Source organism: Heliconius melpomene, chromosome 12, assembly GCF_056956725.1.
Source record: "Heliconius melpomene rosina isolate 202511_hmr_F chromosome 12, ASM5695672v1, whole genome shotgun sequence".
In the NCBI taxonomy this organism is placed as follows: Eukaryota; Metazoa; Arthropoda; class Insecta; order Lepidoptera; family Nymphalidae; genus Heliconius; species Heliconius melpomene.
The window spans coordinates 11,927,365-11,953,341 of NC_140400.1; the positions used below are offsets into that span (position 1 = coordinate 11,927,365).

A 25,977-nucleotide genomic window follows, 5' to 3' on the forward strand; every position below is an offset into this window, starting at 1 on the left:
ACCTTCTACGAAAAACACCCGACTTAATGGTGAAGACCGCATCAAAATCCGTTGGGTGGTTTAGAAGAAGAAGAGTTAGAAACAACAGACAGACACGAAAAGCGACTTTGTTTTATAAGGTATAGGATAGGATAGGATATAGTTAAATATGTAGGTATATTATTAAAGAATTAGAATTGTCTCAATTAAATGTTGGGAGTAGAGACAACGACGCAGGGGACAGCGGTTGCGGAGTGGAGTTGAGGAGAAAATAATATAAAAAAATAATTAAATAAAAAAAAATATGAGATGAAACGTGTGCACTTGTGTTAATGTGTGAACACACCTGTTTTGAGAATTCGGCGGAAAGTAGGGAACGCAAATGTCTTAATGGGAACGAAATGTCTTAACATCACATTGTTATTGGTTCTCAGGTTCAGTCCTACCCTGCTATGTGAATACAGCATGAAGCTGGGAAAAAAAGATATTGATAAAAAGCTAAAATGGTTCACAATAAAAACAATAATGTTCATTATTTTAATATTCTGATTTAAAAATTCTGATAGGATCTATAAATTAGCTGTGAACAATGAAAACAGCCGCCTTTTTCCCACGACATAAAACTATCAGATTTTATGATCTGAGGCAGTCTAACAAAATATACGAAAATAGTAATAAATTTTGATTGATAATAGCTTAGTAAGTGGCGATAATCAAATATTTACGAGATTCCTTTGTATAAAAAGTAGTTCCACAGAAATATTAGTAAGTATTTCTATGGAATATTCTAATATAGACACGAGTGAGCTCCAGATAAACAATGACTTCTGAAAGAATTAAGAGATATTTTGAAATTTGGTGGCAAGGAATTAAAAGCTTACCGGCGACAACGTCAATACACGGTTTTCGCTTTATTGCAGATACGAAGAGGCATTGGATTGAAAGGTTTTCTTTTTGAATGTCCATTAATCTGTCTATATTTACAGTAATTAAAAGAATTTGTAGGTATTATTAAAACTAATAATCTAAAGTATATATTTTTTAAGAAAAAAAATATGACAAAAAAAACTTTTTTTTACAAACTGAGACAATACAATTGTACTCAATGTTTATAATATACAAAAAATTAAGTTAATTTAATATTATATTTTCTATTTCTTCAGATTGTTTTGGTTAATATTCGTAATTCTGTCGTGGTATGGATCATCTCTTTTAATAGCAGCACAGTACAAGGCATTTCAAAATAATCCTATATCATTTGTTGTCGAGACTACTTATAAAGATTGGAACACAAACTTCCCGTCCATTGCAGTATGCGAAAACGACAACTTTGTACGCGTTGAAAATGTTTCTAACAGGTTATAATTATGCCTATTTTTATATACAATTTTCACGCAGGAAGCCGTTATTGACAAAGTAAGACAGTTTCTGACTATAAATCTTGTAAACGCGTTGATCGTTGATTCGATCTCTACTCAGAGGAAAGATTGTTTAAATTATTTTCATTTTTCCGCTCTGGTATATAAAACGCCGATAGTGAGTTATATCTTTGCCGAATATGGGGTTTTTCTGTTCCCTACTGTTTTAACAACTATACCTTTTATTTACCCTGGAATGCAAAAAAGGCAGGTAGCTGGACTTTTTCCATATTATCTTTTTTAGGCGTACCTATTTTATTTTTACAGCTTATGGGGTCCAGATCACGACTTTAGCATGGAAGAAGTGTTCAAAGAATTATCTTTTTTCAAAGGTGTAACATATTATATATCAGATTATTGTGGAGAAGATGATCCCTTAGACACGTGTTTTACTACTAATCTGAATTACTATGCAAATATGGTAAGTTATGACTTGCAACTAATAGAATTATTAAATTATTTACTAATATATTACTTTTTGGGTATAATACACACTTAATAATTAATGTAGTATATTTCCTAATATCTATATATCGATATGTGGGACTAACTAATATGTAGTACAGAAATATTTTTAAAGCCAGCGGCTTTACTAGCGTCGACTGTCAATGATCAACGTCAAAGTTAATGAAATAGCAAAATTATTTTTAAACTAATTAAAAAAAATTGAAAACACGTTACTTTAACGTTTTGGAAAAAAAGCTGATACTAAAACACAGATTTTGTCAAATTATATTCCAAGTCGTCGTCAATATATTTTTTAAAAAATCATCCAAATGTCTCTATAACTCTATTCCTTAAAATATATGTATGAAATTTCTTCACAATGGACTACATAGGTAATACGTGAAAACGTAACAATCTAATAAACAATCAAACAAAACAATGAAATATTATAAGATTTATGTCGTCGTCCCCCGTAGTAAATTTCAATTTATTTTAAAATAAGTATATATTACATTGTAAATAGGTCCGGAATCCATGTAGCGATATAATGTTCAATTGTTCTTGGAATGGAAAACCTTTTGATTGTTGCCATTATTTTAAACGTTTAGAGACTGAATTTGGTCCGTGTTATAGTATAAACACTATTCAAGGCAGGTGAGTTAAATAAACTTAAATTTATTTTTAAGAATTATCGATAACATTTTTTTACCTTTATACACATATGGATATTGAGGACTTAAGAGTTTTGTCGAAAGGAGCTTCTGTCTCTGTCCAGCTCTACTTATTTAGAAAATCTTTTTTTTATTTTTTAAAATAAATAGTGTGGAATTGATTAAATGATACCATAAAATGATAGTTGTGGGTTCGATTTGCATGTTTAATGGCGTTGAGTTCCGCTACTCATCAGCGGAAATTGAGGAACGGAGTGACTTAACACTAGGTTTCCTTTGCCTATCCTGCTATGTACGGGAAGCCAATCAGCTGCACTGTATCCCGCAGATTTATAATACATTTAATAATGGAATCTTTTGTCTCAATATGGTATTCATAACATACTTTATAGCTACCTAATTAACTCAAATACTTAAAAATATATCAGGTATAGGTATTTGATCAATTATGTTGTTGCTTAAGAAAAGATTTAGAAAAATGTCTTAGCATACAAGTCTAAATGTTATAAATATTTCAGATCAAATGTACCCAAATTAGAAATGATAAGCAACAGTACAACAGGTCCAGGGACGCTAAACTTCGATGTTGGAATTCCTGTAAAAATTTATATCCTGAACGAAGAAGAAGTGCCTTCTTTAACGGCTTTGGGTTCTGATGTCATAATTATAAATCAAGAATTTAATTATAAGTAATATATAAATATAAAATTATTATTTAATAGTAAAACTGGCGCAGCAGCACAAGCCTGTGCTATTCCCACTCTACCTTACTTACTTTACTTACTTTTCATTACCTCGCTCTCGCAAAAAGGCAAAGCGTGGCGTTCCGGAGCATTGCCTCAAGAATTCGACGGAAAATGAGGAACAGAAGTATCTTAGTGGTGACAACAGATACCTACGTTCCTTTTGCCTACCCTGCTATGATCAGGATTTACCGTGAAGCTAATAAAAGCTATTTTAATATAGATCGGTCTTTTGGATATTTCTATTTTCTCTTCGAGACTTAAAAAATAGTAAAACCTATATCATTCAACATTTGAGACATCAATATAAAAGTTTAAAATATGAAGACGACGACGACGAAGACACAAAAGAATATCTGAAATATATTTTTTCATACACAAATATTTACAACGTAAATATTTATTACTAAGAAAATTTTATTGTTATACCAGACGTTATTTCACAATAAGGAACATAGAGAACGACGCCGCCGCCCGTCTAATTTCTCCAGAGAAACGAAAGTGTCGATACATAGATGAAAACATATTGACTGTGTACCCATATTACTCGTATACGGCCTGCACCGTGCAATGCAGGAAGGACGCCCAGATGCGTCACTGTAACTGCACAAACTTCTTTATGCCTAACACACCAGAAGAACACAAATGCAACATGAGTGGAATTATTTGTTTAAATAAAAATTTACTGCGACTTTCCGTAAGTATCGTCTTAAATTTTTTTTTTGTAGGTAACTTTTTCTATTATTGTTGTTGATGATGTTGTCGATCGTTCTACTAGGGGCTCACCCCTCTTTGTCTGTACTGGTAGGTATATAAAATTGGCATAAACGGTGATTCGATTCCCATTTGAAGAAGTTAACTTCCGCTCTGGTACGAACGAGGCAAAGCGCGGTGTTGACTGTACACGCAATGCCTCAAAGTCTTAATGGATTCGGAGTGTCTCAACACTACGTTCCCAGTTTCCGTTCGCTTACCATGCTGTGTGCGGGATACAGCGCACACAGCATGGTAACCGGACACAGCATGGTAAGCTAAAAAAAATTATAAAAGTTCACATCACTAGAAAATAATAAAAAACGTTCTCTTTTTATTATATTATATAACGTTAAATGTAAATAGATATAACGTTAAATGGAAATAGATATTTTTTCTATATTTAAAATAAATTTACTACTTTTTATTTTTCATATCTCCGAAGGCATTAAAAGCACGTTGGTCAAGAGCTAGTGGTCTGTATTGCGATTGTCTACCATCTTGTACGGAAGCAGAGATATCGGTCGTAAAGGATTTTAAAGAACCAAATACCCGAAAGTATTCTTCCATAGAGATAGGACTGTCGACACTGCCAAAAGAGATGTATAGGAGAAATGTTGTCAGAGGTGTGCTTGATTTAGTCGGTATGTCCAATTATTTTTCATACTTAATTTAAGTTTTATTTTTTGACATCAGTATTATGAACTATACTTATAGTGTAAAATATGTATTACTTAGAGGATTACAACCATTTAAATGCCATAATGGCTGACTTCATGTTTGGTGAACTAGATGTGTTTTCCGGTACAGTAACATACAAAGTGGCTTTGGGAGTGACAATGTTTCTAAATGAATAGTCTTTTAGAAAATAGCAAAATAAAACAGGATATTTTTGTTTGGTATTGAATGTAGAGAGTAATAATTCTGAATACCATATAAGTTTTCAATATTCTTCTCAATGGTATTATTACTTTTTAGTATCAACAGGAGGAACGGGTGGCTTATTTTTAGGAGCCAGTATTTTAAGCTTTGTGGAATTACTGTATATCTTACTGGTCAGACCATTTTGTGACGTTTATAAGCAACGCGACGATGATCCATGGCACAGGAAGTATGGAAACCGACCTGTACAGTTTAAACTTAAATAAAAATTAAATTACCCATTTTATTCACAATGTGTGTGCTATTTAATAAAAGCAATATCTATGTCACATTTAGAAACATTTCGTAAATTATTTATCCAAGCAGTACCGCTCTACAATTTCTTCAAATATCTGCAAAACTTTCATTTTATAAGATTCATTCGTCTCAACCATAGTTTTAATGAATGTCGCTTTATCTTTTGTAAGTATTTCCTGAAATTGTTCCGTATCACTAAACGTCTTCGTGGCTAGCTCATCGTCTATCCAAATTTGAGGCACTAAACAGGCACTCACTACCAAGCCCCACAACCTTTGTTCATTACAAGATTTCAAATAATCTTCCAGGGATAATATATTTTCTATAGTCACTCTCTTAGTATCTAAAATATTCTTTAATTCATTATAATAACAATTTAGAAATTTATTCATATTTTCATCACGAAATTGTGGTTCCAAATTACAATGCAGTAGAAGCATAACATCGCCTGCCAGCGGCTGACATTTTACAGCTTGAAAGTCAATGAACACGCAGTCAATTGGTACTAAATTGTTTGTACTATCTTTATTATATTTGAACAATATATTATTGTTCCAAAGATCACGATGGCATATTACATTTCGATATTTAGATGAAAAAGTACTGAGATTTAATGCTTTTTCCCAAACGCTTTTCCAACGGTTTTCTATTGTTGATATAATATATTTATTATTTTTGTACTTTGAAAATGTTTTGACTGCATCTAGGGCACCCACCATACACTGTGTATACCATGTATTAGACATCTGATACCCTGCACTATCAAGATGGTCAACATATTCTTCATTTATATGATAAGCTCGACCAAGTTGTTTACTTCTTATTTCTTCATATATAATAGAAGACGCATGAAATGCGGCCAATGTTTGTAGAGCAAGGATTGTATGATTTTCATCAAATGTTTGAAATTTGTTCTTCATAGTAAATTGAAGAGCATTTAAATCTTCAAAAACCATAGTGTCGTTAAATGACTCTACTAAATTAGCACTCCAAGATCTAATACCTAAAATATTCAAATATTTAAAAAAATATATTATAAACTAATAGATATAAAAAAATAAATTAAAAAAAATATAAAATATAGCAACATTACTTGGTATTTTGAGTTTTTCTGTAATGGTTGTATAAAAAAAATCTTCCTTTTCAAACAATTTCATTTCATGTACCATATTAGCCTTCGCTTTGTTCGACCTAGACACAGCCTTTATGAAATAATGGAGAGTTTTGATTTCATTGTCACTTATAATCAATTCAATCTTCAGCTTCCAATATTCGGCCATAAATCCAAGCATTTTATCACTGGCGCTATAAATAACATATTTTTTTACACAAATATTTTCAGCATAACCACTACGTTTCAAAATTTGTTTAACATCATTTACTGTTAGAATATCATTTGTGTTAAGCTTTAAATCATATTCGCAATTCATTTTGACTAAATAAAACTATGTAACGAACATGAGGACAAATTTATCTATGTTGGAAATGTAGCCAGTAAAATTTTAATATTTACTTTACGCTTCTATTATGTTTAAATTATGATATATTGATAACACTAATTACTTTTGTATTACCTAGGTACATTATCTAAGTGTTTTATAATACTAGTTCCCGCCTACAACTTCAAAAACGAAGTTATTACCAACCGCTGTCCTTGAATTTTATACTAATAAGTAGGAAAATTAAAATGGACGGAGTGTCTAAACACTAAGTTTCCAGATTCCACCTGTCTACCATGCTATATGCGGAATACAGCGTGAAGCTAAAAAAAATACTATAAGTAGCAATGTGTGGTGAAACACATAGTAAGTAATAAAGAAAAAAATACGAAAATGTGTCTTTAGAAAAAAATAATTTAATTTATTTTTTTCTACATAAAAACTTTATATCAATGTTTTTATAATTTATATAGCAACGTGAAATCGAGACTATCGTGCATGAGGAGGCGGTGTCGTAATGTCGTAAGCTCTTCAAATATTTTTTGTAGATCATTGTAACGAATGAAGCGGGAGGAAAGTGCCAAAGCCATGTTTTTAATATTATAAAGTTTTCTTATATTTTGTATAACAAAACCGAATAATATATACTAGTGCACTACTGCTATCTACATAACTAGCATTGTGTTATGTAGTGCCAAGCTTAAATACGTATTAAGTAGTCATTTATCGATGCCATCAATCGTAAGCGGATACACGAATTTTTCTACGATCTCATCAAAAAGCTCCAGAACTCGTTGGCGATAGTTTTCATTTTCTCGTGCTAAATCAATAAATTCTTGGCTGCGTGTCACATAAAACAACCTCTCACACGTTTCAGGATCAGCAAACATTTCTTTTCTTTTTTTATCAGTTAATACAATTGGCAGAATTAGAGCTGCTTGCGTCATTCCGAACACAAGACTTTCTTCATATGAGGCTATAATACTTTCTTTGTCCATTATAGAGCATACATTTATATTTTCCAATTCTAATTCCTCTTTTACAATATTAAAATAATAATTAATTATACTGTCTATGTAAGCAACTCGGTATTCTTTCACCGTATTGATATATATGAGTGTCGACAAGTCGAGCATAGGGGAGCAATACATTACCGTTTGAAAATCCACGAGCAGGGCATGGGTGTGTTCATCGTCGAGTTTTTTTAGAAAAACGTTATTTGCCCAAACGTCTCGGTGTATAACTGTGTTTCTGTATTTTGCACTGGGTTTCATAAGCTCAAAAGCTTTGTCGAAAAGAATCGGTATTTCATTTTCTATTTTTCCCATAACATTGGAGTTGTACTTATATTGCGAAAAAATTTTTAGGACATCAATAACTGCTCTCATACCCGTTTTTCGCCATGGCATATTTTTTGACGGTTCACTGAGATATTCACTGTAAGTTTCCCAAATCCTATATGGCCGTTTTATTATCTTGGTCTGATATTCTTCGAAAATGTATGATTGGGCATGAAGTCTTGCAACTGCTGCTACAGTAGCTAATATTTCATCATGTTTGAAAGTATATAGGTGACATGGCATTTTATAACCCATGTTTCTTACATCCTCGAAAACAAACGCATCTTCCCTGGCATATAAACATTTTGGACGAAAAGTTCTATGTTCTGAAATAAAATATTAAAAAATATAAAAATTGTGGTTTGATGTTTTTAAATAACTAATAATATTTTATACATACTTTTGTCTTCTTTAAAATTTTTAAATAGTTTCTCCAACATCACATATTCTTTTTGAAAAAAGTTAGTTTCCCTCAAGCTATTTGCCTTTACTTCGTCACGGTGTGGTATACACTTAACGAAAAATGTCTTCTCAAATGTGATGTCTTCATTGTGAAAACATATTTTTAAGCTTAAATGTTCTCCAAGGAAACCTATCAAAGTTTCTGAATAGTCTTCGACAGTCCATTGCAGCTTACTTATTGAGGAAATGCCATGTTGCTCTATAATATGTTTAATTTCTTTTTCGTTAAATAGATCCATGTTGCATTAGCTTACTTGCTCACTTAGAATAATTTAAAATATAATTATATATTTAAAATATAATATCTCTTAAATAAGGTAGAAATGATCTTTAGTAGATATCACGGTCTTTGTCACTGATTTCACTTTTTCTTACAGTTTTATACCAAAGTACATTGGAATGTTACCGACCGAATAGAATATCAGAATAGAAACAAAATTACATTAAGTATGTTAAGAACATTTCAATTAGCGAACGTTTTCACTCTTGAACGTTTTATAGGAAATGCAGTATGTTTGTTTACTAGACATAACTGTTATCTTTTATATATAATTGCTAACATTATCACTTTACGCAAGTAGGTACTTACATTGAATCGAGTGCAATAATCATTCTATATTAGACTATTTAATTCAATAACATTGTCTGAATTCTATTTTTGTATGTACATTTATATTATTACATATATGAAAAATAGTAGTCAATGCTCTAACAATTGTAAGAAGAGAAAGAAATAGTTAGACTCATTTATTAAAGTGGAAATCGAAATCGTAAAATCGAGCGAAATCTAGACGTAATTAATACATTTTTGAAATTTAATTAAAAAAAACAATGCATGGCATGACAAGTTTTTTGACCTATAACATCTTCGTAACTGAAGCGTTGTTTACTTTTTATTTTCATTACAATAAAAAATATATATTCTTAACAATAAGCTGCTTAATATTTTTTTACATTTCTCTTATTTCAAATTAAAAAGTATATATTTAATTACTACTTAAATTATTTCAACTATATGACTTCTGTTAAATTAACAAAATACATTCTTAAAACTAGATATACCAACGTATTTGCATATATTTACGTATAAAAAATAAAATGGAAAATGCAAATAAAATTTCGTTTATTATATTCAAATATTGAATACAGAAGATGTTATATTTACATCTAAAAATGGTTCTTTTAAAATTTTCTTAAGTCTCTTTTCCTTTATGTTTTCATAATTAGGTGTCCACAACTGAACCGGTTTCTGTGTACTTGTTTTAACTTCTAAACTTTCCTCGTCGCTGCTCTGAGGGTCAACTTCCATAATATTTTCTTCTTCTTGGTTTTCTTCTTCAGTTTCTTCGTAACCAGATATGTGTTGTAAGAACAAGGGACATAAGAGGCTTACGGGTGGTAGCATGTGTGGAGCTCCAGACATAAACTGAAAAATACAAAATAATAATTAGACGACTACAAAAAAAAATATTGCCGAGGTTATTAATAACCTGATAAAAAAATACTTTAAAATGACACTTTACTTATAGAAGTTTGATGTTATTTTTTCCTTAAAATGTTTTGATATTTTATAATATACACGAAAAATAGCACTTAAGTAGGACGTAAGTAACTCATTTTCGAATATGAAATTATTATTAGTATTTCAGTCGAAATATACATCGAAATGGCATATCAGATGACAAGTTTCATTAAAACAATAGCATTTTTTAAAATAATTAACTAGTTTAATATTAATTGATTTGCCATTGTGTTTTATTGTTGTAAAAAGTATACACCAACTTTGTTTTTGTAATGCTATTATAATTATATTAATGACGCACCATAATACTAAATCATATGATTATGGTATTAATTAACGCTGTACGAGTTGTACATACATACATTTATATCATCAGTTTTTTACTATCTATAAATGGTCAATGTTTGTATTTAACATACAGCAATTATAGATAATATAAAGATGCAATCATAAATTACAATGTTATAAAAATCATACTAAATCTAACTACCGAGGACGCAAAAGATCGTGCAAACTGGAGTAGGTTGAGTAGGAAGGCAGACCCTGGTAATAATCGGGATTAATACCAGGAAGATGAAGAAAAATCATACTAAATGCCATTTTTACAAATTAGAACTGTGACACTCAATGTTCGTCTTGCTATTCTTCAATTAATTTATTCATTGTCTGTTTTACGTTCGACGCAGTTCCGAATAGATACCAATAACGTAGACATTTACTACTATAATACAAAAATACTACTAAAGGTCAAATAACTTTGAACTTTGCCGCTAATAGATACAACTCGATTTCGCGAATGAGGCGTGTGGCGGTGTCCCTTTGACAGGTTTATGTCTGCGTGCGTCGTTCTGAACAAATGGCGTTTGTTCAGAACGACGAAAAAAAAACTTTTTCATTTTTGGGAAAAAAAAGAATCGAAGAAGAATTGTATTAGGCTTTTATAGAGTAGTTAAAACTATGGTTTCATTTAAAGTGGTGCTGGCAAAAACACTCTGTATAAGACATATATATTATATTATAAATTTTGTCGCAATTTAAATTTTTTAAGGGCCAAGTAGAATCTTTGTAAAGCTTGTTGTTTGCTGTAATTTATTGTTGCTAATGAATTGTTTTTAATTATTGTATTGATTAAAATAAATCATATCTTTTTTGTCACACATAACTTTAGTAAAAGCGACACATGACTAGTTACAGATATGTAACTGTACAGTAGGATACTGCAAGTCCAATAGAGATACATTCTTTAACCATTTGCGTTCAAATTGATAAAACTCAACGTTTAAAGTGAAATATAATGTAATTACCTGAACTATAGCGTTGTTTCCAAGTGCATCTTTGTTTAAAGCAAACACATCTGCCGCAGAATTTGAGCGAACATCGTAAAGCTGTTGTTCCGCTATAAGAGCACTAAATTTAGATGCGGGTAATTTTCTTTTCGATATTACTTCAAGATGGCTGTCATTAGATTTTTCCGGTTCGAGGCAATAGATTTCCTGGTGACAGAATACAACATGATATAAAAATCTTCATAAAAATATATACGAGGATCAAATTATAAATATCTACGGAAAAGAGTATTGAGGTGCAATTGAATCTGAGTATCGGAAAATAATATATAATTTAAAGAAAATGAAAATTTAATATGAAATAAACAATGTAGTGGTATATATAATAAATATAAAAAATATAATGTAAAGTAATTAACTACACAATACATATAATCAGTGCTGATCTTAGATAAGAAAATTAAAGCAGTTAAAATAATGAAAGACTGGCCATAATTTTATGTTTATCAAAGACTGGTTTAAATCACGCAAAATCCATATATTTATGTGTGTCATATTTCTTTACTCACAGCATTATTCCTCATCATATAAAGCCGCACGTCGTCTCCCGAGGAGGCACCAAAAGTACATTTCTTAAAAATACCATCTTCTGGGTTTAATATTTTCTTCTGGACCAATATAGGCGTAGAATTGTGTGGAGTGAATACAAATACTGAAAAAAATACATTTATATGTTTTTTGCTTTGCCTACCTTGCTATATGGGCAATACAGCGTGAATCTAAAAAAATGTATTAAGTATTTTATTACCGTCATTATTCGTAGTGATCATCGCCATTTTGTTCGAGAACGGATCAGATACTAGACACGTTGCTTCTATTTGCACCATCCACTTTACAGTCAATGAGAGAAGGCTCCAGACGGCAACACAGTTTTTGGTTGTACAAACCAGCTGTCAGGAAATAAATTTTTATTATTTTTTTTTTATCTACACTGTATTTAGCCTATATATTACATCTAGTATTTATTTGTGTGATAATAAGAACGAAAATAATTGATTCCTCCGAGCAGGAGTAGCTTTTATGTAAATGTCATTTCATCGCTCGAAAAATAAATAAGTTCAAGAAATTAAAATAAATGGAAGCAAAATAAAATAAAACTTACATAATGAGCAGCATCATTATTCCCAAAACGTACATATTCACCCTTAGGCCGTAAAGCGGGATGAGAGAGCGTAGTACGTAAGTTACACAAATGACTGTCCCACAGTGTCAATTTAACACCAAACCACGCGGCAATCAGTGAGCCATCTTGGGATATTGCTACTCCACCAATTAAATTATCATTCTCTTCTTTCACTTTAGGTTTCTTATGTATATTAAATATCTCAACCATGATATCCCTTTTCCTCCCAGCCCACTTCATATACGGCAAATTCTCTATTTCACCAGATTGTAAACGTTCACTACACTTGAATTTATTTAGTGTTTGATCAGACAAGATACTGGCAACACCTGATGAATAGTAACAAGCTGTCAGGCAATGCCAGTAAATCCTTTTTCCACCTTGTTGGGAAACATCTCTTTTCCATATTCTAAATTTTTGGTCAGCGCCAGATGACACGCAAAACTCGCCCTTATCGTTTAGTGCTAAAGCCGCAACTTTGCATCCGCCGTGGGATAAATTGACACAAGTGTTTAATTTAAAACGTGTGGTCACATTACTTTGTAGGGCCCAAAATTTGAGTTTCTCTTCCGGATAATTTATTTTGTCATATCTGTATTCCGACGTGACGAGCCAAGTGCCGTTGGCGTTGGTCGCAGCGCAGGTGACTTCGGTCTCCCTGGGAAACATGTTTTGTCTCTCTGCTGGTATACTATTCATGCGTGTTATGTCAATCTGTGAAATGTTTGAGTTAATTAAAAAGATTATTTCTAATAATAAAAAATATTTAATAAAATTGATTTTTTATTTAGCTTTCCTAAAATACTTATTGTTAAATTACTCTGTTCTCGGCTCTCCATGCAACCTCGATTAATTGCGTACAGAGTGGCGGAACTCAAACCAACAAATCTAATAATTAATATATAATATACAGGATGGAATTGTCAGCACCACTTTAAATCAAACCACAGTTTTAACTACTCTTTAAAAGCCTAATATAATTCAGAAAAAAAAATCCAAAAATGAAAAAGTTATTTTTTCAAACAAAATAAATAATAAAATTATCGTTTTAAAATAAAACGCCATTTGTAAAGTATAACATAGGCACGCACACACTTACCTGTCAAAGCGGCAAGGTCGTACACTTATGTATGCGTCACACGAAATACAGGTATGTATAAAAATCGTGAAATGAAAAAAAAATCCTACGTCAAAACTGTTGAGGTACCTTGATTATTTTTTTTAACTCTGGGTTTGAAATATTTTACCCTATATGCAGTTTCAGTAAAAGAAGCGCTGCCTCTTCCACTCTGTATATAATTTGCATAAAAAAGGGTACTTACATTATAAAGCACTTTATCAGTGGTTGTTGAACACAATTGTAGGTGACCAGTTCTGCCAGGCATGAGTAATGCAGAGAGTGGCTTATGATATACTAGAGGGGTACTGAGTGCCCGCGTCATAGGAGACATACCACCACATTCAAGTATAGTTGTTGTTACATGCATTTGTGCATTAGCTATAATCACACCTGTGATATAATTATAACATGATTAGTATTTCATCATCAGTGGCCATTGTAGTGTAGCTGTACAATATATGACTATTAACACAAAGAAGTTCAATTCCTAGTTGGAGAAATAAATTGTTTTCATTTCCTCACTCTGGTAAAAAGACAAATGGCGGCAACAAATTCCATCACTTAACACAATATCTTTCAATTGTGTTGGGAGATGGGTAATTGGTAATATAGACCTTGGAACTGGTAATATAGATAGAATAGACAGAAAATATGAAGAAATATACATTATAATTATAAAAAAGTAACTTACTATTATTAGATAAAGTTGCAGCTATATGAGTACTATTAGCAGTAACAAATCGGACCATGCCGGGTAAACGAGGTATGAAAGCTTTCTCATTATGTTTATGAGCTAAATCACCTAGAGTCCATTTCACCAATACTTTCTCCATTCCACCAGAAATAATATAGCTTCCTGTAATAAACATACACCAATATTTAAAAAATCAATCACTTTAAGATAATAGCAAAGATTTTTCTTTTCTTTACTCTGTATGCTATGGTGTTTTGCAATATTTTTTTTTATAACATTTTAATAGTATTAAGAATGAAGTAACAAGAAATATTACCTTGAAAAGAAAAACATACAGCCATGGGAGGCAAAAAATGCCAATGCAAAACTTCCCTAGCAACACTTCTGTAGTCATATAAGTTTCCTTTTACAATAGTAACTCTGCCAAGTGTATCAGTAATCGCTATAGCATTTTCTTTATGATGAGCATCTACTGCTAATATGCGGAAATCAGTATGATTCTTGAGCCTATAATATAAATAAATATTTTTTAGCTAAATATTCTTTTTTTGAACAAAAATAGTACAAAGAATATAATCAAAATATAGTAAACTTTATTTATATTATATTTATTTCACATAAAAACATTACTATTTTTATGTTATATAGAACATATAGACATAAAATGTATGCAAAAGTAAATTTAAAATTTTACATAATATTGTTTATATTGTTCTATTTAAAATTATAATAAACATTAAAGAAGTATATTTTTGAATTTTATTTTCTGAATAAATAATAATAGTTTTCTTAAAATTCATAAATTGTAAGAAAAATCTCTTAATATTACAATAATTTAGCATTTAGCAGTGATAAGGCCGCCTATGCACTGTATTTAAATTACAAATTTAATTGTATTTTCTTTGTGCAATAAAGTGTTTTTGAATTGATTTGATTTAATTAATATTACAATACTTACTGCATTTTTAAATGTGGCTTATATAGATTTTGAACAAAAAGCATCATACTGCCATTTATGATGGCTGCAAACCTATCTCCATTACACCAACCCAGAGAAACACATAAAATATTAAAATATGTAATTTTTAAATCACTATATTCATATAACATGCTTCCATTTTTTACAGAATATGTCCCAAAATGAAGATCATTGGTCTTTTTGTCATGAGCAGTAATAAAACATTCATTGCTGTCAACTAAATTAAAGGTTAAAACTTTCATAGCTTCTGGTATCTGAAGTTTCTGCAAAACAAGTAAATTGAAATATATATATATTAACAGTTCTCAAGAAATATACTTACATCTGCAAAATTTAAATATAATAAAACAAATATTTACTGTTTCCCTTAAAATAGCTCCATGTTCCCAGGTCCATGTTATAACGTAGCCAGTATCAGAACAACCACATAAATTATAATTCTCATCATCTGGAAATTGTATAGCAATAAGCTCATTTGTAGATACATTTGTTTCAAGAGTACGAACACAATCTCCTGTTTGAATATTATATACTCGAATTAAATTCTCTACTATTATTACAACAGATCTGTAAAAAAAGCATAATTAATTAGATAAACAAACACGTGAATGTACAATATTTTGTTTCCAAAAAATAAATATACACACTCTCCATCCGGTGAAAATATAGGTCTACGGTCAATTATACTGCGTCCAGCTTTCCGTGTAAAAATATATTTGGCTGGTAATTTTTCTTTATTGGAAGTTCTTACAACCATTTTTGTACTTTTTCAAAATTTTAAACAATAAAAATTAAGCAACACATGAGATAACCTCAACAAAACATATTTTGAATCAATCATCTGTCAATGTCAAGTTAACTGTTGACATTGTCAACAGTTAGTGATTTTTTTTAGTTATATACATTGCTTGATTTGTATAAAGCATTTGATATGATATACAAAGGTAGCTTAAATATAAATGTATTAAGTAAAGTCGATAATAGTAATTAATAATTAATATTAAAAGTAATAATTCGTAAATATCACCGATTATTTAAAGTAATAACCGGTTATATTTACTAATTATAGATGGTAGACTTTGGGTTTCATTTGAATTTAATTAATAATTGCCATTACTTTGTTGAAAAAAATTGATTTAAGGGCGAATATTTGGTACCGTAATAATACCGTTACGTTGTACGGTACGGTACTGTTACTATACTTTAAATTTTATTTATATATGAATAACAGATTATACATTTGGTAACACTGTTCTTATGTCAAATCTCCCCCTCCCTCTTCATATTGTGAATATTGTGATCCAAATGTAATGGTTAATCACATGTACTTTTCGTAAGATTTTCCAAAGTAGTGTAGAAGAAATATACGACCATTATTTACTCTATTATTATAATTAGCCATAAAAATGGCAAGTGAAGCAAGTGAAGCGCAGTTACAAGTTCGTTTTATAACGAAGCAGGAGCAGTATGTTGATATATTTAGTAAATTACTTTTGCCGGTCGCGTGGTAGCTTACTTTTAAACTTATTTTAATATTTCTTTCCTAGGTATGCTGTTCCCGATAGCCCGTACGCTATTCAAAGTAATGTACAACCTTTGGAGCTTAACACTCTTTTAAACGCATTATTAAAGGAAGCCGCAACATCCATTGAAAAGAGTGTTGAATTTGATTTTTTAATATGCGGGGAATTGCTTTGTACATCCATAGCAGAGCATTTGCAAGACAAAGGTATTTCAACAGAAGACACGCTAGAAATAGAGTATCTTGAAAGATTTCCAGCACCAAGCCCACAAGACTGTTTAATGCACGATGATTGGGTTTCGGCTGTCCACACACATGGCAATTGGTAATCATTTTAACGTGGTGCAATATATTTATTTTTAATCATTTTGCTAACGAAATAGTCTATATTCTATATATATATATATATAAAGGACATGTTCCCACTGACTGAAGTAAGATACATGCACAACCATAACCGCTGATGATAGAAATGTGAAATTTGGACCGATGTTTAGTTTTTTAATCTGGACATCCACTACAAAGAGATTTTGAAAAATAATAGCCCCTAAGGTTGCGAATTAGGGTTTAAACATTGTATAGAAAAATCTTTAAATCACTATCAATTTTTATAAAATTTGAAATTTAGACTTAAAAATATTTCATTGAACATTTTTCATGGTTTATTAGAAGGGTCCCCTAAGGGTCCATATAAGCAGGTGCAGCTGCGTACCACCACTAGTACCATATAAATTATAAGAGAATGTTACTCATTTACAATAAAAAAAATTCACTTTTTATAATTCTAGGATCCTTTCAGGAAGCTATGATAACAGTATACATATATGGAATACAAAAGGACAACATAAATTGGCTATTCCAGGTCATACATCACCAGTAAAGGCTGTTTCATGGGTATCATTTAGTGGAGATAAAGCTGTTTTTGCAAGGTTATACATATTTTTTACTTTATTATATAACCTAGACAAATGTCCAGACTCTCTGGGACCACTTTCCACATACACAACACAACCATTGTGCTTATGCTGTGCTATAAACAATTTGGCTATATCTCATTGCATTTTTACAAAAAAATTTATTATTGCTAATAAGCAATTAGATATAACTAAATTGCGCTTCAAATAATATTGCTTTCATTTAGCTTATGATGTTTATGTCTGAGATTGCGAGGCAAAATTTAAATGTAAATAATTAGGAAGCAGTAATAAATGGAAAAATGTCATAGCTAATATCTTTTACAGTGGTTCTCATGATCAATCAGCAATGTTATGGGTGTGGAATGTTTCTGGAAACTCTGTAGATTGTGTAGTGACCTGCCGTGGGCATGATAAAGGAGTTGAGTGCCTATCAGTATCTGCAGACGCAAAACATTTAGCCACAGGAAGCTGGGATAATAATATATGTCTATGGAGTACAAGTGAGTTTTTCTTGAAAATAGTACTTAAAACCTTAAATTATAACTTTTTGATTAAGATATTGAGGCCATTGAGGGACTAAGACTAATAAGTATTTTAATATGTAAAGTAAATAATATAATTTTCAATAATTACCTTGGTATATTAACTGTTAATAAAAAAAATGCATTTTATTTTAAAGGTCTCTCAGATGAAGATAATGTGCCAGCAAAAAAGAAACAGAAACCAGAACAGGGTAGTGTTAGGGTAAGTAATAATATTTTCATATTAAAGTATTATATTGCAAATTTTCATTTCATAATTTTTTTTTATTTTACTTTCCTAATATTATTAGTGTATTTTATTATATAGGAACCTACAAGTACACTAAAAGGTCACCGTGAAGCAGTATCGGGAGTGCAGTGGATGGATTTCAATACAGTTGTTTCAAGTGGGTGGGATCACTTACTTAAAATTTGGGACTGTGAATTAGGAGGAATCAAACAAGAAATTGCAGGTATATTTTCCGTTGATTTATTTATTAATTAATAAATACATCAAAAATGTATATATAAAAAAGGTTTCACACTATATTTCTCTTATAGCAAGGTGGGCATAGGGAGGCCAAGAAACTCTCATTCCCTGCTTTCTGCCCAACTTTCGAGATATTGTATAGTATTGCGCCGGAATTCTACGCCGCACTTTTTCTTATGACAAGAGTGTCTTTAGAGTGTCTTAAATAAATTCTTATGCTATGTTATTTTTAGGTAACAAAGCCTTCTTCGATGTGGACTGGTCGCCACTTAATAACAGTCTCATAACAGCCTCAGCAGATAGGCATGTACGCCTCTATGATCCCAGATCAACAGGTATAGTATAATAACACAATTTATATATATATATATATTTTAATTTATTGAATAGACTACTAAGTATGAAATCTTTTATTTTCTTACTGTTTTTAAGCGTCATGTTGTATCTATCCCACATAATTAGCAGAGGAGGCAGAAGGATCCTAGTGTTAAGACACTCAGTTAAGACTTTCCATCTAATTTAAACCCATACTGCGTGTTAAACGGACAAGTCTTGTCTTGTTACCATAGCGAGGAAATGAAAGTAATTTAAATATAATCTTTCCTTATAATAATTATCATATTAATATATTTTAAAAATGTTTTTACTTAAAGTTTTTGTGTACACTTATTTGTATGATATATTTGTAGATATATATTTATATAGATATATTCTCGTTCTGGTAACAATACAAAACCCAGTGTTCTTCCAATCAACACACAATGTCTCGAAAATTAAGTTATACATGGGGAAATGGTATTTTAACATTTAATTTATGCAATTTTTAGATAGCATCGTAAAAACAACATATACTTCGCATACTGGTTGGGTTCAATCGGTCCGTTGGTCGAAAACAAAAGATACATTATTCTTATCTGCTGGATACGACGGATTTGTTAAACTATGGGAAACAAGAAGGTATTTATTACTTATATCTAGTATTTATTTTTTCTTTAGGTTTTGAACTTTAAAAACATTGACATGATAAATCTTGCGTTTTGTATATCAATGTCATATTTTTAAATTACAATTTCGTTTTTTTACACTTTACATGCATTTATCTTAACGAAATTAATATTTCCATTGTAAATTGTAATGTTTACTTCCAAATAAATAAGTAATTCATTTTAAATTGAAAAATATTTCATTTATTAAATTATTCAAAAACTAAATCATCAATTAATTTTACTTAAACTTTAAAATACCTATCTTTATTATTATTCCAAAGTCATACAGGTCCATCCCTCACTTGGGTTTATGATATATTATTTTCATTACCCTAATGTGGTCGACAAAGCGCGGGGTTGAGTTGTGTGTTCACTTAGTCAAAAAGCTTTAATTTACTAATTTTCAAAATAGAAAATATAAAATATTATATACTATTTAATACAAATAATATAATTTAATTATACTATTTAATACCAAATTGCGTATCAATATCGTTAATGCATTTTTTCTTTTCAGTCCCAAAACCCCTCTATATGATTTAAGTGGGCATGAAGACAAAGTGTTGTGTTGTGACTGGTCAAACCCCACATTCTTGGTAACTGGCTCGTGCGACAACACTTTGAGGATATTCAAGTCAAAACATGCCACCGGATCATCTTGAACATCATATTATTTATACAGTAAGATCAGCGAGTCGCGTGTTGTCGGTAAGAAAATAACCAAAAGTAAAAAAAAGAGCGGCTCCTACTTGTCGATCGTACTTTACATATCTGCTCTACAATTTTGTTAATAGGAAAACCATTAATTGCATATTTGAAATTCAATAATTGTTATTATATACTATAAACTAATTTTGTTTCTGAAAATAAGATTTGTCCTTCAAAAATTTTTAATTTATTACTGCATTTATTTAAAACATACCTATGTAACAGATGTTGGTGATTTTTATATGGAAATAATTAAATAGTTAATTATTTTATATCTCTTTTTGAATGAAGTAGATTTGTTCGTTATAAATGCACTCTAATTAGAACCGAACGGATAAAGTACAATGTACCTATTATGTAGATAATTTTGTTAGCATTTTTGCAATATTTGCGGCATATTTACATTTATCTATAGATATGTAAGCAGTTTCAAGCAATACATCTACTATTTGAATAAAATTGTTTCTATTAAATTGTTTCGTGTTTTTCCCTTCAGAACAAATATTTTATTTTATGATACCTCAGTTTCACGCCATTTTCCAAATTGAGCCAAATAAAATATTCATATTGCGTTAAAAAGTGTCGGTTCGAGCCACACTTAGTTTTATTTTCCTGCTCTGGCGGAATTCAGAGAACAGCCAGAGAGCATTCTTGATTGTAGGTACTCTGCCTACCCAACTTTATGCGGGATAAAGCGTGAATCTGAAAAAAAAACATGAAGGGACACTAAAATGACACACAAGTTTTTGGTTTTGCTTGTTTTATTTCAATCATTTGCTCTTACAAAATATGTTCAATGCAAAGGAACATGACTCGTCACAATAAAACATGCTTCTTAGTACCATTTTGTTTTTATTTATATATTATTTAGTCTCCATTCAGCATAACTATAAATAACGCGGGTCACATAAAATGCTCATAGCACAATATAGAAACTTGCAAACACTTAGTAACAAAATAGATAGATAACTTTCTGCGTTTTCTCTGCGAGAAATGCTTTTACACTATTATTATAGTTATGCCAAACCTCACACCATAACACAACGAAGCAACATGTCCCTTAAAAATATTCTTTCTTACCAACAATTTCATCTTTTTTTTTACATTTTATGAAGTTTTATTTTTTTGCATTTCGTATTCCTAGGCTACCTACCTAAATTTTTATCTAAGCTATTCTACTATCTAGACTAGTCTGCCGGGTAGAACACCACGCTATATTAATACACATTGGACAAATACGTTCGTATCGACACTTCCCACTGATTTTTTTCATTTAGTTTTCTTTCTTTACACTTAGTCAACTACATAACAAAAGAGGTGAAAGCAAACTTGTTCAACTGAAACTTATCTCGAAATCGTGTTCACTAAGGTTCTTAGCTCTCTTACGCTAAGGGGGGCCGGGGGGGAGGGGGAGGCGCGCGCGGGCGGCGACCTCAGTCCATTCAAATTAAATTATTTAATAAACTAACAAAGGAAACTACCCTAGAGCCGCCGGGTTCGCGCGCACCTTACCCTCGCCCCCGAATATGCTATGTCTATTCTATCTATCTTAGCGTCAAAACATTTTTTTTGCTATTCTAACCTATCTATACTTAAACCTAAGCTCTAAAGCTAGCCCGCAATTCATCACCGCTCCATCACCGGTCCACCTTTGCAAAACGAGTCAACATTCACTTACAATCTAAATGACTTATTTAAAAAAAAAAAAACATTCACTTAACACTTCTAACCATCGACATGATTTACTTCAGTTGTATCGCAGTTTTGGTATTTAGGAATATTTAGCTCCTGAATTAATTTTTGTGCTTATAGTTTGAGTAGCTCTCACTATACAATATAACAAATCGCCACCGATAATCTCATTGTAACGTTACTTATTGGACACACATGTCAACATCGAAGTGAATGTAACTAGGAACATCTACGGTTTATCTCCAGTATTCAATATTACATCGTGTGTGAAAAATGCAACGATTAGACAGCCACATTATCTCTTGCCAGTCGTTATTACAAAATAGTTAAACCACAGTTAATATTATTCCTAGATATATGAATACGGTAAGTCATCTTATTACCTGTAAAAATATCGTAAAGCACATGCAACTGCTATATTGTATCGTTATCTGTTCATTATTTAAACGAAGCTGAAGGCACTACCACCAAACGAACGTTATTGCTTACGTGGAAGGAAAGCATTAGAAAAATAAATGACAATCAACACTACAATGCTTTTGACGGTGTCAACTACACTACGAACCTACGACGACTGGTCACTTAAACTCTGACAGCATTATCCTATTATATTTGGGGAATATTGATCTGTAATTTGGAATGAAACAAATATAAATTGTATTAAAAATGGACACTGATATGGATGGGAACAATTTATAGTCTTTTACGACTAAAGTAATAGGGACAAAGGAAGGACCGGGCTCGAAAGTAGTAAAATTATTTATACATTGAATCTGTTCATAAATGCAAAGCGGAAACACCTATCGGAAGACTGCTTTCACAGGAAGCCACTGTGTAGGTACTTCGAACTCTACAAGATCGAATTACTTATCTTAGTACATTGCGACATTATTAAGACGTAGTATATCGCACTTCGTGTTTTTTCAAAATTTTACAAGAATCAAAAAAGGCGGTATTAGTCAGTTCAAAATATTTGGCTTGATCAGAAATTATACAAGTATAAAACTGATCTACGGAGTTACTATATGTCAGTGCAAAATTTAAATGTAAAAAATCTCACTGTCATTACCCTTGTAACGAGAGTTAATTTTTTTAATCTCAGCATTACCATCTACAAATTGTAATCTACGTTTTGGAACAAGTTCAATTATATTGCTAACAATAACAGAGAAGTGCTGTTGTCCTCGACAATGGTTTTATTGAATTCAGGTTTCGGTGCATCAACAAAAGAAATATTTATATGATGAAGTTTACGGAATCTATCACTTTGTATCTAAAGCACGAACTCTATCAGATTACTTTGTAAGTTGAGTGTTCAACCTCAGTCTATTCCAGAAAATGAGAACTCAACAAATAACAAATCTACAAATTCGTTTAAAGTCTACGTCGTTCATTCAAAACCTGTCGCGTCATCTAATTCAGTTCCTGTATTGATTTATTATTATTATAAGCCGGTCTACAGGTTTTGAATAAAGAAGTCATCTTAATCGTCAGATAAAATACAGTTAATATATCAAACATTTAGCTAGTCTTCAGTCCCTGGGTTGTATAAATATTTCCCTACTTCTTACTCGATTTTAATGATTTGTATACTTTGGTTCTGATGAAACTCGACGTGCCAAAATAGAATTAAACAGTTGCGATATAGTAGGCTTTACTCGTACCCATCAACAATGTATATACATGTATACATATCCATGTATAATTTATATATATTCAATATAAAAATATCAAATTTTATATAAAGTCATAAAGTGTACCCAAAACCTACGTGATGGTACAAAATGTTCTCATTTACACCAAAACGGCGTTCATACGTGGATTTCGAATCCTTTACAATTCATAATGTGGAAATCAATCGTGGAATTTTTATTTGATGTTTTCTAGTGGAATGTGCCGAGTTGCCGACCGCCTAAAAATAACTACACTTCATTCAGTACATGATTCTCAAAAAAGGATCACTTCATTATTCACGTATTTCGAACATGAGTTTCAACGTACAAAAATTTGTATAGACTCGTAAAATGTATAAATAGACTTTACATACAACTGCTTATTGCTAATGTTGCCATATCAGCACTGCGCCACCACTGTTCACCCGCTCTCAATGCCGGTACTGTCGTGAAACGCTCAACGAAATATGGATCGAGAAATAACTATCTGGAGGTTTTGGTATACATAAATTCAGTCTGTAGTTGGGTTTGGCAACGACGTTTTTGCTATTATGTATTGTAGTTAAATAAAAATCGTCTATAGGAAAATATACATTTAAGCTCCATTTTCAATAAAACGTGTACAATGATGACGAGCAGTGGTTGATATCCTAGGATGAGACGAGATGAGAGCGCCCTGAGTAACACAGGTTTGTTGCGCACGAGTGTTACCATATTAAAAATAACTCGAGAACCGATAGAATATTTAAAAAATGCTTTAAAAATAGGTACTTGCGATTCTTGGAAGACTGCACCAGTATGAATGAATAATGTAGATAATACTGTATAGTTTATATGTATATTATCATTTTTCAAATAAAATTACTAAAGCACCATGCCAAACACATTTTGAACATATATATACGTTAATCACGACCATAGCCCCACGTGGTGGTCAAAAATACCTACACCAACTATTAATGTCTTAGAGAAAGGGTAAAATATTTATTTAGCTGCTTCGGCTATTATTTGATACTATCGATATTTTTGTATTTTAAAAATACATTTTTCGCGAAAGATTTTCAATCTTCGGAATAAACATTTGCACGACGTCTACACGATGATAAACCTTTCTTAACGTAACACATAAGTCGTTTCTCCTTTACAATTTGGTAGCATATAAATTTGTTTCCACATGATATGACCACTTTCGTTTACACCCTAACACCTAACCGCGCAGATATTGCTTCCGTCTATTATCAAATCATGACTCCGTTACAAACAAATTATAAACACTATCCTTTTAATAAACTAACAATTTTTCCAAAATCCGGATTGCACTTAAATTGTTCGATATCAATTTTTATAATGCCACGAATTTATATATTAATATTTGTTACGATTGCAAATTAAAAATAAAAATATTTCTTTTTCCGAAAATAAATTTAAAAATTTAAAATTTAATCAAATAAAACTATGCTAAAATAAATACCTACCTATCTTAAATAATCGTGTCAACATGTTCAAAACCTGCGCCTAAAATCTTACATTAAAAATTTCATAAAACAATAATAAAATTATAATGTAAAAACACATTTAAAATTGCAGCTATATCTATACATCAAATCCTCTCTTCCAACCGTCAAAAGACCTCATCAAAACATCACTGCGAATCGCGTTCAGCGTAAAGCCAAGAGGATCGAAGCCCACTGAAAAAGCCGAGGCGACGTTGCCAATCAAAAACTAGGCTGATCTTCGATGAAGTCTATAACGGCCGCAAATTAAAACTAAAACAAATTAACATCGTAAAAGTCACAGTTTCTTTGATTTTTGGCTCGTGTACAGCATGAATGGTAGCGTGGTCTGCGTCTACTTGGGGGGCGGATAGGGCTGGTAGGCCTCGTCCGGGGACGCCGCCGTGGACGCGTGCTCGCTCTCCATCGGCATCTGGATGATGGGCGGAGTGGGTCCCGCAAAGTACTGGTACGGGTGCGAAGCGAAATACTGGAAAATACATTTTAGCACTTTAAAAAAACTCTCTTATACTACGTACATAAATTAAAGTGAAGAAAAGCGAGCGTTTAGTGACTAGCGTTAAGCGACAAGAGTACGCTATATACAGGAGCGTATCGTCATAGTGCATTGACACTCACGTATAATTCATTTTCCGGCCTTAAGCTGTCCCAGTTTACCTGGAAAACAGAGATTACTGTCAGTCTTCTTGTTTTGCCGACTGATTTTTACAATTATCATGTGGCCGGAAATAATATTACT

At 31.4% G+C, this 25,977-nt stretch overlaps 6 protein-coding genes across 11 annotated transcripts in view; 2 read left to right on the plus strand and 4 right to left on the minus strand.

The window, feature by feature from the left end:
- The first annotated feature begins 799 nt into the window (after positions 1 to 799).
- On the plus strand, positions 800 to 5,159 carry LOC146533910 (sodium channel protein Nach-like). Its single transcript, XM_085193811.1, has 7 exons — positions 800 to 924; positions 1,143 to 1,337; positions 1,665 to 1,818; positions 2,368 to 2,498; positions 3,670 to 3,955; positions 4,457 to 4,655; positions 4,990 to 5,159. Exons 1-7 carry the CDS (start codon positions 800 to 802, stop codon positions 5,157 to 5,159), a joined length of 1,260 nt encoding a protein of 419 aa, XP_085049937.1.
- Positions 5,160 to 5,243: 84 nt separating this feature from the next.
- On the minus strand, positions 5,244 to 7,925 carry LOC146533911 (uncharacterized). 2 transcript variants are annotated; one of them, XM_085194256.1, is made up of 3 exons: positions 7,784 to 7,925; positions 6,284 to 6,495; positions 5,244 to 6,193 (listed from the first exon to the last, which is right to left on the minus strand). In XM_085194256.1, the coding sequence occupies exons 1-3, from the start codon at positions 7,819 to 7,821 to the stop codon at positions 5,244 to 5,246; spliced, it is 1,200 nt and encodes a 399-aa protein (XP_085050382.1). In that variant the 5' UTR covers positions 7,822 to 7,925. The 2 variants fall into 2 exon arrangements, with proteins under 2 accessions (XP_085050382.1, XP_085050381.1); XM_085194255.1 differs by lacking the exon at positions 7,784 to 7,925 and having other exon boundaries at positions 6,284 to 6,921.
- LOC146533912 (uncharacterized) lies at positions 7,026 to 8,966 on the minus strand. The gene is made up of 2 exons (XM_085194257.1): positions 8,370 to 8,966; positions 7,026 to 8,295 (listed from the first exon to the last, which is right to left on the minus strand). The coding sequence occupies exons 1-2, from the start codon at positions 8,668 to 8,670 to the stop codon at positions 7,349 to 7,351; spliced, it is 1,248 nt and encodes a 415-aa protein (XP_085050383.1). The 5' UTR covers positions 8,671 to 8,966; the 3' UTR covers positions 7,026 to 7,348.
- Positions 8,967 to 9,537: 571 nt separating this feature from the next.
- On the minus strand, positions 9,538 to 16,073 carry l(2)05287 (WD repeat-containing protein l(2)05287). Its single transcript, XM_085194254.1, has 11 exons — positions 15,863 to 16,073; positions 15,575 to 15,782; positions 15,195 to 15,478; positions 14,553 to 14,743; positions 14,234 to 14,398; positions 13,745 to 13,932; positions 12,402 to 13,136; positions 12,048 to 12,189; positions 11,809 to 11,951; positions 11,258 to 11,446; positions 9,538 to 9,857 (listed from the first exon to the last, which is right to left on the minus strand). The coding sequence occupies exons 1-11, from the start codon at positions 15,970 to 15,972 to the stop codon at positions 9,564 to 9,566; spliced, it is 2,649 nt and encodes an 882-aa protein (XP_085050380.1). The 5' UTR covers positions 15,973 to 16,073; the 3' UTR covers positions 9,538 to 9,563.
- A 407-nt stretch (positions 16,074 to 16,480) lies between these two features.
- Positions 16,481 to 20,832, plus strand: LOC146533914 (ribosome biogenesis protein WDR12 homolog). The gene is made up of 9 exons (XM_085194508.1): positions 16,481 to 16,680; positions 16,763 to 17,062; positions 17,526 to 17,666; positions 17,979 to 18,154; positions 18,334 to 18,398; positions 18,504 to 18,648; positions 18,899 to 19,000; positions 19,493 to 19,622; positions 20,169 to 20,832. Exons 1-9 carry the CDS (start codon positions 16,622 to 16,624, stop codon positions 20,311 to 20,313), a joined length of 1,263 nt encoding a protein of 420 aa, XP_085050634.1. The 5' UTR covers positions 16,481 to 16,621; the 3' UTR covers positions 20,314 to 20,832.
- A 270-nt stretch (positions 20,833 to 21,102) lies between these two features.
- Positions 21,103 to 25,977, minus strand: part of shep (RNA binding motif single stranded interacting protein alan shepard) — a 117,534-nt gene continuing 112,659 nt past the window's right edge. For 4 of the 5 annotated variants that reach the window (XM_085194504.1, XM_085194505.1, XM_085194503.1 and 1 more), the window contains exons 9-10: positions 25,857 to 25,895; positions 21,103 to 25,707 (exon numbers count right to left, since the gene is read on the minus strand). In XM_085194504.1, the coding sequence (XP_085050630.1) occupies positions 25,573 to 25,707; positions 25,857 to 25,895 (174 nt within the window). In that variant the 3' untranslated portion in view covers positions 21,103 to 25,572. The remainder of the gene's footprint in view (positions 25,708 to 25,856; positions 25,896 to 25,977) is intronic. The other variant, XM_085194506.1, reaches the window with a different exon arrangement.